The sequence below is a fragment of the Lotus japonicus genome, chromosome 5 (genome assembly GCF_012489685.1).
Source record: "Lotus japonicus ecotype B-129 chromosome 5, LjGifu_v1.2".
Classification (NCBI taxonomy): Eukaryota; Viridiplantae; Streptophyta; class Magnoliopsida; order Fabales; family Fabaceae; genus Lotus; species Lotus japonicus.
In genome coordinates, this window is record NC_080045.1 from 662,286 (window position 1) to 674,866 (window position 12,581).

Sequence of the window (12,581 nt, forward strand, 5' to 3'; positions counted from 1 at the left end):
GATTTGAACCCGCGACCTCCCTAAACGGTGCAAGCGTTGGAAGCCAAACGAACCAACGCATTGGTTCTGATTTGATTTTGAACATTAAATACCCGCGACCTCCCTAAACGGTGCAAGCGTTGGAAGCCAAACGAACCAACGCATTGGTTCTGATTTGATTTCGAACATTAAATATATAACGGTTTCTAACCGTTAGTTTTTCAAAAGATATATCTCTTTACCAAGGGATGTTAGTATCTCTATATAAAGAGATACTTGGGGAAGGAAAATGAGATAGAATACTTGTGCGAAATTGGCATCTTCTTTACCAATTTCTCTCTCATTTCTATTATTCTAAATCATCCTTCACTTCACTAATGCATGAGTGAAGTGTGGGAATCATAATTCTGTAAAGTATTATCAAAGATACGCTTCGTGTGTTAGTGCAAACCACATCAAGGAATTCAAAGTATCCTGAAGAGAATTCGCCGGTTTTCTCATTTGCATCCAATACATATTAATTGGTGGGGGCGAATTGAACCTAAAGGTTAGCGTTTATGCACGCTTTGAATCTTTAAGTGCTTCCGTCATCAAGATCTTCATCAATCCAAGAGTTGCAGCATCTTCCCCAACAGATTATTTCCCAACAATAAGAAAATTAATGTGAGAAAAAAAGTGTTTCATTCTCCAATTGTTTGATTAGGCTCTTCTAATCAATCCAATGGGCGTCTAACATCTCAGCCATAAAACCATAGCGGTCAGCAGCTTCATCAATCTGCATGCAACAACTTATTTCACTTTAAAAGACTATAAAACATCTCAATGAAACCTTTCTTTTTATGTTTCAAAAAATTAGTAACACACAAACAACCAATACCATTTTCTGAGTTGGAAGACCAGCTCCATGTCCAGCCTTGCATTCAATTCGACCAATTATAGGATTCGTCTGTGGACTTTTATCCAGGCTAGTAACCAGGACGTATTGCATGGTCTGATAAAAGTTTGAAATATAAATGGATGTTAAAGAGGGAAATAAAATTGGATGGTGGATAAGTGCAGCAGCAGCTAACAATCTTCATTATGCATATATATATAGTGAGATGATTATTAATGCAGTTTGTCACCACTTTTAGCATTCGGATGAACTTCTTTTTTCAAATGAGTCATGATTAATTATGGCATCCAAAACCTATGTTTTCTCCATAATTGATTTTGATTTTAGAATGAATTATAGAAGAATTTTCCAACATTCTATTATTTCTTTACTAGCTTCTCCAACCAATAGTTTTTATGAGAAGCAGACTAACCGCCAAATGCTTCAATGAATGCAATGGCACAACACGATCATCATGATCAGCAGTCAACAACATAGTTGCTGGGTACTGAATTGACTTATCAGGATGCTGTTCCCATGGTCTATGGACATTGTGCAAAGGTGAGTACCTAAAATAACATATTAAAAGAAGCATCATATCAAACAAAGATTGTCCCAAAAACAGGTCCAATGAAAATGCACCGGACAAAAGGTTTAAGTTTAAGCTCACTCACTTGATTAGCCATTGAAATTCTTCCTCATTATCTGAACACCCAAAATCTGAGGTCCAAGCATGACCTGAATTAGAAATTAAAACTAAATGAACACATGATACTACTATAACAAAAACCACAAATTAGTTCACCATACAAATCGAAACAAACCTATGGTGAATTTGTGGAACCGTAGCATGTCCATAACACCAACATGAGCCAGTGCACAACCAAAAAGATCAGGTCTCTGTTAAAAATGGGGGAATTAGTTAGTAGTAATTAGTAAATATTACAAGGTCAATACATTACAGAGGACAAGACTGGGAAAAAAAAATCAAAGCATATACAACTCCAAACCGAAAGGCGAATGTAACGCACCTGGTTTATACAAGCGCCAACAAGAAGTCCACCATTGCTTCCACCTTCGATGCATAACTTTCTGGGTTGAGTATAACCAGCAGTTACAAGGTATTCAGCTGCAGATATGAAGTCATCAAAGCAGTTTTGCTTTTTTGCAAGGGATCCTGCTTTGTGCCATTCCTCTCCGTATTCTCCACCACCACGAATATTTGCTATGCAGAACAATGCACCTAAATGTCTTGCCAGTACAATGCGACTGGCACTAAAATATGGTGTAAGACTCACATCAAAACCACCATACCCAAACAACAAGCAAGGGTGTGAACCATCCAAAGTAATACCCCTTCTGGCAACAATAAACATAGGGATCTTGGTACCATCTTTACTAGGCACAAAAACCTGAAATATGCGAGTTACATCAATGAATAGAAAACTAACAAACGATACAATAATAAAGCTCGTGAGTAGCTTCTAAGTATAAGAATTGATTATGGTTAAAAATAAGTTCATCCAAACATACTATTGAGAGTAATTAATAATGCAAACTTAAAATACAGTAACAACTTAGTAGCACTGTATAGAAATTTGTTTTTTACCTGATTGACATGAAACTCAGAGCGGTCAAACCCAGGGATAACAATCTCACGAAATACCTTCATATCAGGAATCTGTGCTCCCAGGTCGCATTGATAGATGATACCAGGAGTCAAAAAGCTTGTAAAGCCAATGAAAACCACAGTATCTTCACGCCGAGCAGAAATATCATTAACTGTGCCAATATCAATTGGCAATTGATGCTGCAAGGAACCCGTTTCCAAGTCTCTTACTTGCAGAACACATTTGACATCACTCAAGTAGCACACAATGAGTTGGTTACCATTTACTGCACATGCTGATTTGAGTACATCTTTCTCAGACTCTGAGATAACATCAGTCCAAGCATTTGGCTCTTTCAAATCTACTCGAACTAGTTTATATTTTGGAGCATCTTTGTTAGTCAGAAATGTAAACACTGTGTCATCATTTGCTATGGGTTGATACCTTGCTTCAAAGGTATCAATAAGCTTGACAAAGGGAAGGAGGGAACTTTCATTCCGGAAACCTTCCAACCCGCTAGGAAGTTTGGACAGGTCAAAGTAGTAGAGTTTGTTAACTGGACTACACCCTTCTTCAATATTGAGATAAACATACTGGCAAACCAAATAAAACAGTCAGTTTTTCAAGGAAAGTTGAAATGATATACATAAAGATATTTGCATGCTTTGTCACACTTATACCCCGTGTGAAAGGAAAATCAAATTATGCTTGCTAACATGTCTCACTTACAATGCTATAAATTTTACCATTGTTCCTACAAATATGAAGATTGGTTTTACAGATATAGTACAGTAGTAATCAAATTATGTCTGCTAAAAAAAGTATTGAGCAAGGAGGTATGTACCTTGCCGTCATCCGTAACTCTTGCTTCAAATAAATATTTAGGGTGGTCAGGGTCTCTCCAGCATAAAATATCATGTGATTGATCTGTACCCAAAAAATGATAATAGAGCTCATGATGAAGGTTCACATTTGTCTCAGTCCCAGCATCTACTGATTCTCCATCCCTACAATTTAAATTAGCAAAGTGATCAATTCAAATTTTCTATAAAGCAATCACTATACAAGCCAAATATCAATTGTGAATTAGAATAAAAAATTGAACTTTCCAATTTATAGAAGCCAAAATTAAATCTTATATTTCCTGGACAGGACACAATGCAGAGAATAAAGTATGACATACTTGGGTGCCGGAAAGCGGCTATAAAAGAAACCTTTGCTATCATGCGTCCAACTAATGGAGGAAAACTTGACCTGAAACACAGCCACGAATACGAATGGTTCATTTGCATGTGCAAATTTGCTTGTAATTAAGACACGATATATGAGCATGAGTATGAGATTACTGACCCAGGATAAAGTATGAGGCTCAACATTCTTGTTCTGAACATGCATCACATTTATGGTGACCCAATCGCTGCCACTGGAACTGAGCCCATAGGCCATGAACTTAGCATCTTTGCTCACACAAAGTGTGCGGAGGGAGACGCTGCCATCTTCACTCAGGGCATTGGGATCCAGCAAAACCTCTGCTTCACCCTCCAAACTATCCTGAAAACCAAAACAATATAATTCAATGTCATCAATAAAGTTCAAGAAAACGAGTGTAAGATTGAAAGAACTTAGATGGACTTCCTTACATCTTTTTCATGGAGTTCTTCCTTCAAACAATAACAATTGATTTTTATCTCAAAAAAACAAAATATCTTTGGTTAGGAATTTATTGTTCAATCTTAAAATATTATATAATTGGTGAACTTATGAAATAGATATAAGAAACTTTATAAAAGTTTTATCTTAAAAAAAACACCTTATGTGATAAGGTAATAGAAAAAACTTCATTTACACCTCATTTCCAAGCACATCAGAAGAGATATAAAACTATAAAAGAGCGAAATAAGATATACGGTATATATTATATAAAATGGTAAGAAAGAAATATGAAAATAAAGTGAATGGAAATGAGAAAGAGAAAGTTGAGTGTGAAAGAATCAAAACTCCAAGTTACATTCTTTCATTCGGTTTGTATCTAAGTTAGATTAGAAGAACTTTCAAAAAAAAAGTTAGATTAGAAGAGACAAGTTCAATGAGACTCGATACAAGGAAAAAAATATTCACACTTACTGTTAGGTGGGAAAAAGACACAGGTAAGAGATGTAATTAGTACTATTTTGTTTGATTTATAAGAGGAAGAAGGAAGAAAGAAAATGAGTAGAAAAAAATATGTGAGAAAAAAGTAGTAGGTTGTTTGATCCGATAGAGTGCAAGAGAAAAAGAATAGAAAAAATGACATGAACTCTATTTATTTATTTTGTTGAATAGAGAAGGAAAAAAAATATTATTTTCTGAAAAATGACATTTTTACTTACTTAAGATATTTAAATATTTATAAATAAGTAGTAAAATAATAGAGGGATAAAATAGTAAAATAGGTAAAAATAAAAACTCTCATCTTTCTCTTCATTTTGAAGAGAAAAAAAAAGTGGTGGTCTCCATCTCTTATCTCTCTCCCTCCGGTCTCTCTGTACTCTAGCAAAGGAGGTGATTACCATCTCTTACGTTTAACTTTCTTTTCTCTTTTTCCCTTCCATAACTCTACTCTAACAAATATTGGCTCGACTCTAATGCTAATTTTCGCCTTTTAGCATCGTTTAAGCTGATGCAACACCATGTCTCTCTTCACTCCAGCAAATGTGGTCATCACTATCTCTTGCGTTTAACTCTCTTTTCTCTTTTTCTCTTCCATAACTCTACTCTAACAAACTTTGGCTCGACTCTAATGCTAATTTTCACTTTTTAGCATTAGTTAAACTGATTCAATTAACACAGATGGTGACGTTTGTATGCTACTCCTTTTCCTCGCCTCATTTTTATACGGCGGCGTATGCGCGCTAATTTTCACTATTTAGTGTTAGTTAAACTGATTCAACACAGATGACGACGTTTGTATGCTACTCATTTTCCTCGCATCATTCTTATACGGCGGCGTATGCGCGCTACCCCAACTAAAGTAAGTTGTTCATATTAATTTATAAATAACCATTTATATCTACTTATAATTTATGTTCAGCTAATCTCAATAAATTCTTCAAAATAACTTACGAATAAAAGTGTTTATTCTCATAATCGCTTAATTAAGTTGTTTAATTTAATGCGCACACTCATAATGTAATTCTATATGTAGTTTCGTATTTTAGTTTGACCCTATATATGTTGAACAAGAATCGTGCTCGTGTGCTACCTTGCCTACAATTATAACCAGGCATATATATCTATCTATCTATATAGAGTTTAATTTCTATGCACTGACGGTGTAAAGTTTTTTTACACAATCAACCAATCAGATTTCAAGGATGTGAGAAAATCTCTCTTTTTATTCAATTTCATTAATTGACGTGGCACATCCTTGAAATCTAATTGGTTGACGGTGTAAAAAAACTTTACACCCTCGATGGATCATCCTTTTTCTCATCTATATATATATACAATATACATATATATATATATATATATATATATTATATGTGTGTGTGTTTTTTTGAAAGTGAAAGAAAGGTAGGAAGAGGTATACCTGAAGATAGAGGACGCTCTGGGGCTGAAGGCCGGTGTTATGGAAGTAAAAGTAGTAATTGGCTCGTCTAAAAGGAGTGCTATAACGTGGATGGTCAAAGAGGCTCGTTAACTTTTGACCAAGTTTGGGTCTGCACTCGCATGTTTGCAGCACCGAATCCGTCAACTGGACTTGTTTCTGGACAAACTCTCTCACTTCTTCCCCATCAGGATTTTCAAGCCTATATATCAAATAAATGAGTAAAATATATGAATGAAATTAACTTGTACTAATTAAGGAGGTTGCACTCATTACCATCGGTAAGGGTCGGAAATCTGAACGCCATGGAAGTCGTCAACAACGGAGTCGTCTCTGCAAGCAGTGGGATATTCATATTGGAGAGGTTGGTCAAGTGCAGGTAGTGAGCCCATTCTACAATACAATAGGTAGCTAGTATTAAGGAATGAAGAATGAAGAAGAAGAATGAGATTTTGTATAAGAAGAATGAGTGAATGACAATGAATATATGGTGATGATGACAACATAGTTACACACACGCACTGCTTTGCTTTTATACTCGTTATCGTAATATCGTTCACAGGGATGATGTCGCCATTCCCAAGCAATATGTCGTCTCCTCTCCTCTCTCGCAAAAGAAACCTTTTTAAATTCATACATTGTTTTATTTACAAATAAAACAAAACAAACCTACACGATTCTTTGCAACCTTTTACACAAAGATAATGTTATTTTAATCTTCAATATTTGGTGTAAATCTTATTTTGTTGTAGATCAAAAGTTTATTCTTAAATATACTTAGGAATTTGGTGTTAGGGTGTCGTCATTTTGAGCCTTATGTAGGAATTAGATACTGCCATGGTCACGTGTGGCCGGGATTGAGTGAACCCCACCTACTTATCATGGAAATAGAATCTCGAGTAAATAGATCTACCATCAACAATTGTCATGATAACTCACAGCTATATTTTAATATAAAATCTACACTTCACCCTCCTGTGATCATTTTAAATATTACTCACTTCCATTTTCTTTAAAATTTACATTCATCCTGTCCCATTTAACACCACAACAAAATCCCAACAAAACATTCATTTAACCAAAAATAATTAAATTAAAAAATTATCTCCCAACCAAATAATAAACATCTTATTTTCTTTTAAAAAAAATCTTATTTTGTAGATATTTTAAATATTCAAAAAGTATCTTAAACTTTTCTAAATTAAGAAGTAAGATAAATAAATTTATATCTATTATAGTAAAAATATTTTTAAGATATATTAAAATTTTATACTTTAAAATTTTATATTTTGTGAGAAAATATTCTGTATTGTAAAGGAAAATAGTTTCAAATAAAATATAGCAAAGATACACATAAACAACTATTTTTTATTTTTTATATTTTATTTTAAAATTTGCGAGAGCAAAAATCTCATTTTTAATCTAAATATCAAGAATGAGATTAAACCACTACGGCTATGACACTATGTTTATAAATTGACTTGTTTGTGTCAGTAATTAGTTGAAATAAACTAAAAAAAAAAATGCATCACTTAAGTTGTCGTTGACTTGAGCAATGTTGTTTAGCAACGACATTTCATCATTTAGCGTTGATTGGCCTAAGCTGGTCAAATCACCCGGGGGTGTTGATTGGCATGGGTCAAGCACTGTCATCAAGCTCTGAAGGAAACCCAACGAAGACACTCTAATATCTAAGTTAGTGGCTGAGAGTTTTGGGAAAATCTCTAAGTTATGGGGAAATGGAGTGTGTACCTGACTCCGATTTAGAGGTAGCCTTATATACCCATTCGTAGGGAGGGATAGCCCAATGGGGTGCAACGGGTGCCTAGAGTCTAGGTGGGTGCGGGACGTTGGATCTCTCTGAGCCACCTACTGTTCCCAGAGATCGAATGGTCAAGGGTTTCTCGTTAGTGGGGATTAGATCTTGAGCCTCAAGCCTGCCCCATGTAGCTAGGCCATGGAGTTAGTGACGAGATTAGTGAGGTGATTAAGGATCTTCCATCCATGAGTGGCCGGTTAGTCCAGTTTGGTCGCCTCCGAGACTTAATTAGTGGAGGCGGTAGGCTAAAGACGTGACCGGGAGATGATGCAGCTCGATCGACCTAGGGGGTGATCAGCTGGGGAGCCTCCCATAACAAGCGTCAATTGCAACATATGCTAAAATCACTTGCCAACTTAGTGGCTAGTTGTACAAATAGCAACGTCTTAGGGATAATGTAACATTCACCGATAAGATTAGCATTGCATATAGCTAACGCTAACTCAGCGTGTATATGACCTACTTTGTGAGCAGGAACGTCAGCGTCGACCTTCCTAGCGCTAGTAACCGTAGATTTCTTCGCACAAACTTCCTTATGATAAGTCACCATCTTCCACATTTTACCTAAACACTATTCTCTTTCACCTTCCTCTGCCACTCTCCCTAGCCTGTCACTCATTTCCCGACTTTGCCACTAGCTCCTCCTCATCTCCCTTCTTTTCCACCCATTTCCCCTTACCCTATAATACCCGTTGCGCTTCACCATGCTCCTATGCTCGTTTCCTCTCACCTACCTCTGTCGCCCCCACCTTCCACCACCGCCCTTCGTCCATCACCCTCCTTCGTCGCCTCTCACCCTAACTGTCACCCCTCCCTCACAACCTTCTTTATCATTATGAGTCGCCATGTCCCTTCTTCTCCTATACTCTCACCTTCTCCCTCAACCACCAAATTGGAAACCCTGGCCCTCTTCCTCGGCCTTCCCATCTCCATTCTTCCCATTGCTATGTAGCCTTACGACTCCTGCCGCACCATTTTTACGTTGTCGTTGCCCCACTATGGGCGCTCCATTGTTGCTTCGTCATCGTATTCACTACTTTCTTCCATATTTGGCGGTATATGGTAACCTTATTTCATTATTTTTTATATGTAACATTTTTGTGTGTTTGTTTTGCTAATGATGAGTTTTATTTTGATGAATTTTGTGAGTTATAACATTTTGAGGTTGTGTATGTATGTACTTAGATGTGTCGAATAAAATATGTAATAAGTTAGTTTGTCAAAATGAAATTCAGGATCATGGGAAATGACAAGGGAGATTTGGCATAGGTACTTCATTTAATTTATACTGATTTGTGAGTTTTAGTTTGCATAAATATTCTAATTGTTAATTTGTTCGAGTTTTATTTTGCTAGATTGTCTTTGTTATGACTTGGTTAGCCAAAGTGTAAAGATAAATTTAATCCTTGGACAACAAGAAAATGAGCTTTCAAAAAAGAAACGTGCCTCACTATGTGAAAAAGGACATTCGCGCACAATATGGGAAGAGACATTCATTTGCATGTTTTATCACACGAATACCCTTGACAAAGGAAAATCAAGTTATGCCCACAAACATGTCTGACTTACAATGCTATAAATTTTACCAAAGTTCCTACAAGTATGAAAAATGATTTTACAGATATGATAATCCAGTAGAAAGTGTAGTTCAAAATTTCAAGAAAGGGAAAGGGAAACAATGCTTCACTCTAAACTTTCCCTAAGGCTACTGATGAATATATTTCCATGCGGTAGCTATATTAAAGTAATTACATCAGTGTATGGATGAGAAATGGATGGATTTGGATATAAATTTTAATGGATGGATCACAACAATCTATTAATACATTAGGATTCACTAAAGTAATTTAAAATTCATCCAATCCATCCATGACCAATCTATCCATTAACTTAGTTTTTTTCTTAAAAAAAGACAATTTATCTCTCTCGCTCTCTCTCTCATACTAAAATCGGTCATAATCCTAAAACCCCAAAAGTCAACCTAAAAACCCGGCATGAACCATCAAATCGTTATAAAATCTAAAATCGTCCATAAACTCTATAATCAACCTGAAACCCTAAAATCAACCGAAAAACCTAAAATCGGCCCAAAACCCTAAAGTTGACTATAAAGCAGAATTCGACCCTAATATTAGCAGATAAACTAAAATCGGCCCTAAACCGTAAAATCGACCCAAAATCCTAAAATCAACCTTAAACAAAAAATGAACCCTAAAATTGGCAAAAAAAATACCCTAAAATCGATCGTAAACTAGAAATGAACCCTAAACTTGGTCTAAACCCTAACATTGACAAAAAAATCTAAAATCGGTTAAGAACTCTAAAATCAACTCTAAACTAGAAATAAACCCTAAATTCAGTCGAAAACCCTAAAATCGACCCTAAACCCAACTTGAACCCTAATATCAGCTCAAAAACCTAAAATCAACCAAAAACCTAAACTTGACCCAAAATCATAAAATCGACCATAAACCAGAATTAAGCCCTTAACCCAAACTCTACAATCGGCCGAAAAACCTCAAAACCCTAAAATTGACCCTACACCCGAATTGAACCCTGCTGTCAGCAGAAAAACCTAAATTTCACCCTAAACTTGAACTAAACCCTAAAATCGGCCAAAAAACCTAAAATTGACTTAAACCTCTAACTACGAATTAGTAGTCATATATATATGACACCTATTAGTAAATATAATTGGAGGAAAAAATTATAAAGTTGCATTGTACTTTAACCTTCATCTTAAAGATGATCGAAAGGAATTTGGCCAAAAATGTTAGGACACGATTTCCAGCTTCCTTCTTGTCGGGCCTCCTAGTACCTTTCTAAGAAGTGGTAGCTATCGGTTTCTTTATCACTAGCAAACCATCGTTGCTGCCAACCACTCTCTTGTATCTTCTGTGCTTGTTGTTTTCATAGAAAATCCAAGAGGCCACAAAATTCCCTCAGCCTTAGCAGAAAACCTCTAAAGCGTGGGCATTGACCACTCCCTAAGGAAATGAGGGATTTTCTTATGCATTAGGGGTTCTCTCCTTCTAATGGGAAGGTTCTCTTCGGTGGCAGAGCTTGGGAAACTTTTTTTGGGGGGCTTTCATCATTGGATCCTCTGAGCTTGTTTCCTCCCTAGCGCGCGCAACTTTCACTTTGATGTTTGTGTTCTAAGAAGTGAACATAGCTAGGGAGAGTGAGTGAACGAGCGTGAGAGAGAGAAATAAATAAATAAATAAAGAGTGAGGAAGAGAGGAAAAGAAGAAAGAAAGAGGGCAAGTATCAGAGGGGAAGAAAGAGAATGTTAAAAATGAAATACTATTGCAAAGAAATAAGGAGGTCAGCGAGATTCAAACTTAGGATAGCAAGATAAGATGAGGAACACCTAACCACTAGGACAACAAGAAACTGATGACTTTCTTTGCACTTTTATTTATATAATGTTTCAAGGGTTTTTCTAAAAAATTTGGGGGAGTGAATGCTCCTCCCCATCTCTACCAAGCTCCGCCTTTGGTTCTCTACCTACATTAGGTGGGTATTTCTCTCCCTAGTGAAATACCTAAAAATAACTTAGAAGATACTCCCTCCGTTCCTTTTTAAGTGTCGTTTTAGCATAAAGCTCTCCAACCAAGATATATAGTAGATTGTTAAGAGGAAACGGAAGGAGTAATTACTAGACAGCGAAGACTATGGAGGATCTTTGTTATTTTGGTACACCAGTGCATCCACGGTTAAACATCATCAGATGTAAGATTCTAAAAATATTCATAAAAGAATGGTTGTGATCAAATCACTAGATTTTTTTTATCAATACACCTTCCCTCATTGTTCTGCATCGTACTGGGATACCCATCCACCCTCTTCACCTCCTCCTTCATCACCAAATCCACCACATCCTCCTCATTCACTGAAGCCACCACATCCACCTTCTTTTTCTCCATCTCCATCCCAGTCTGTTTCTTAGGACAAATCAAGGATGGTAGCCAGTTTGGCTGGCGTGTATCTGGTCTATTTGGCTTCATAGGAACAGTGTCGTTTTCAATTCAAAGACTATCAGATTTAAGAACGTGGTAGACCTTGTGAAGTTTCGATCCTGGAAATTACTTAAGTGCAAGAGGGAGGATATTGTGAGCTCCTTCTATGACTAGGAAACGAACCCAAGCTTATGCTTGGGGGTTGACCTCTCTTGGCAGTAGTAATGGAAGGACGTTATAAGGCCCATGTTTTCGTGTTTGCTGGTTAGTTTCGCTGTTGGGTGTGCCCTACGTGCTATCAGACCCGTCTTCTAGGCTTCCTGCTCTTGGAGCCTTCGATGCTTTCGTCTGGGTGTTTAGATTGGTTAAGAGGTTGCTGTAAATTCCCTTTTGAAAGTTTTCTGCTGTTGTTTAGACCTTTCCTTCTCCTCCTCGTATGATGTCTGTTGTAGCTCTTGTTCTTTTTCTGGTTTATTTTTTTTCTTTGTTTTCTCTTGTTTTTGGATTTTCAGCACTCCTTGTGCTATCCTTATTTATTTATTTAATTTGGCATTTCAAGAAAAAAAAAGTTGTGGGCTCTCTCAGATTCATAGTCACCCTACTTCGCTTTCCAATCAGCCGTCGGGACATAGTCGATGAATTTCCCAATGGGGCCACCAGAGTTGGTGATGAGTATTAAAGGGGGTCGATGAAATCTTCTTCGGACTCTATGGCGGCTGAGGGAAGGAGGTAGACGAGGTCAGGGAGGATG

At 36.6% G+C, this 12,581-nt stretch overlaps 1 protein-coding gene across 1 annotated transcript; it reads right to left on the reverse strand.

Moving 5' to 3' along the window:
• Window positions 1–214: 214 nt before the first annotated feature.
• LOC130721326 (uncharacterized) lies at window positions 215–6,557 on the reverse strand. Its single transcript, XM_057572103.1, has 12 exons — window positions 6,329–6,557; window positions 6,035–6,254; window positions 3,814–4,014; window positions 3,647–3,717; window positions 3,308–3,470; window positions 2,463–3,056; window positions 1,885–2,265; window positions 1,678–1,753; window positions 1,528–1,591; window positions 1,287–1,422; window positions 857–970; window positions 215–754 (listed from the first exon to the last, which is right to left on the reverse strand). The coding sequence occupies exons 1-12, from the start codon at window positions 6,442–6,444 to the stop codon at window positions 689–691; spliced, it is 2,202 nt and encodes a 733-aa protein (XP_057428086.1). The 5' UTR covers window positions 6,445–6,557; the 3' UTR covers window positions 215–688.
• Between the last annotated feature and the right edge of the window lie 6,024 nt (window positions 6,558–12,581).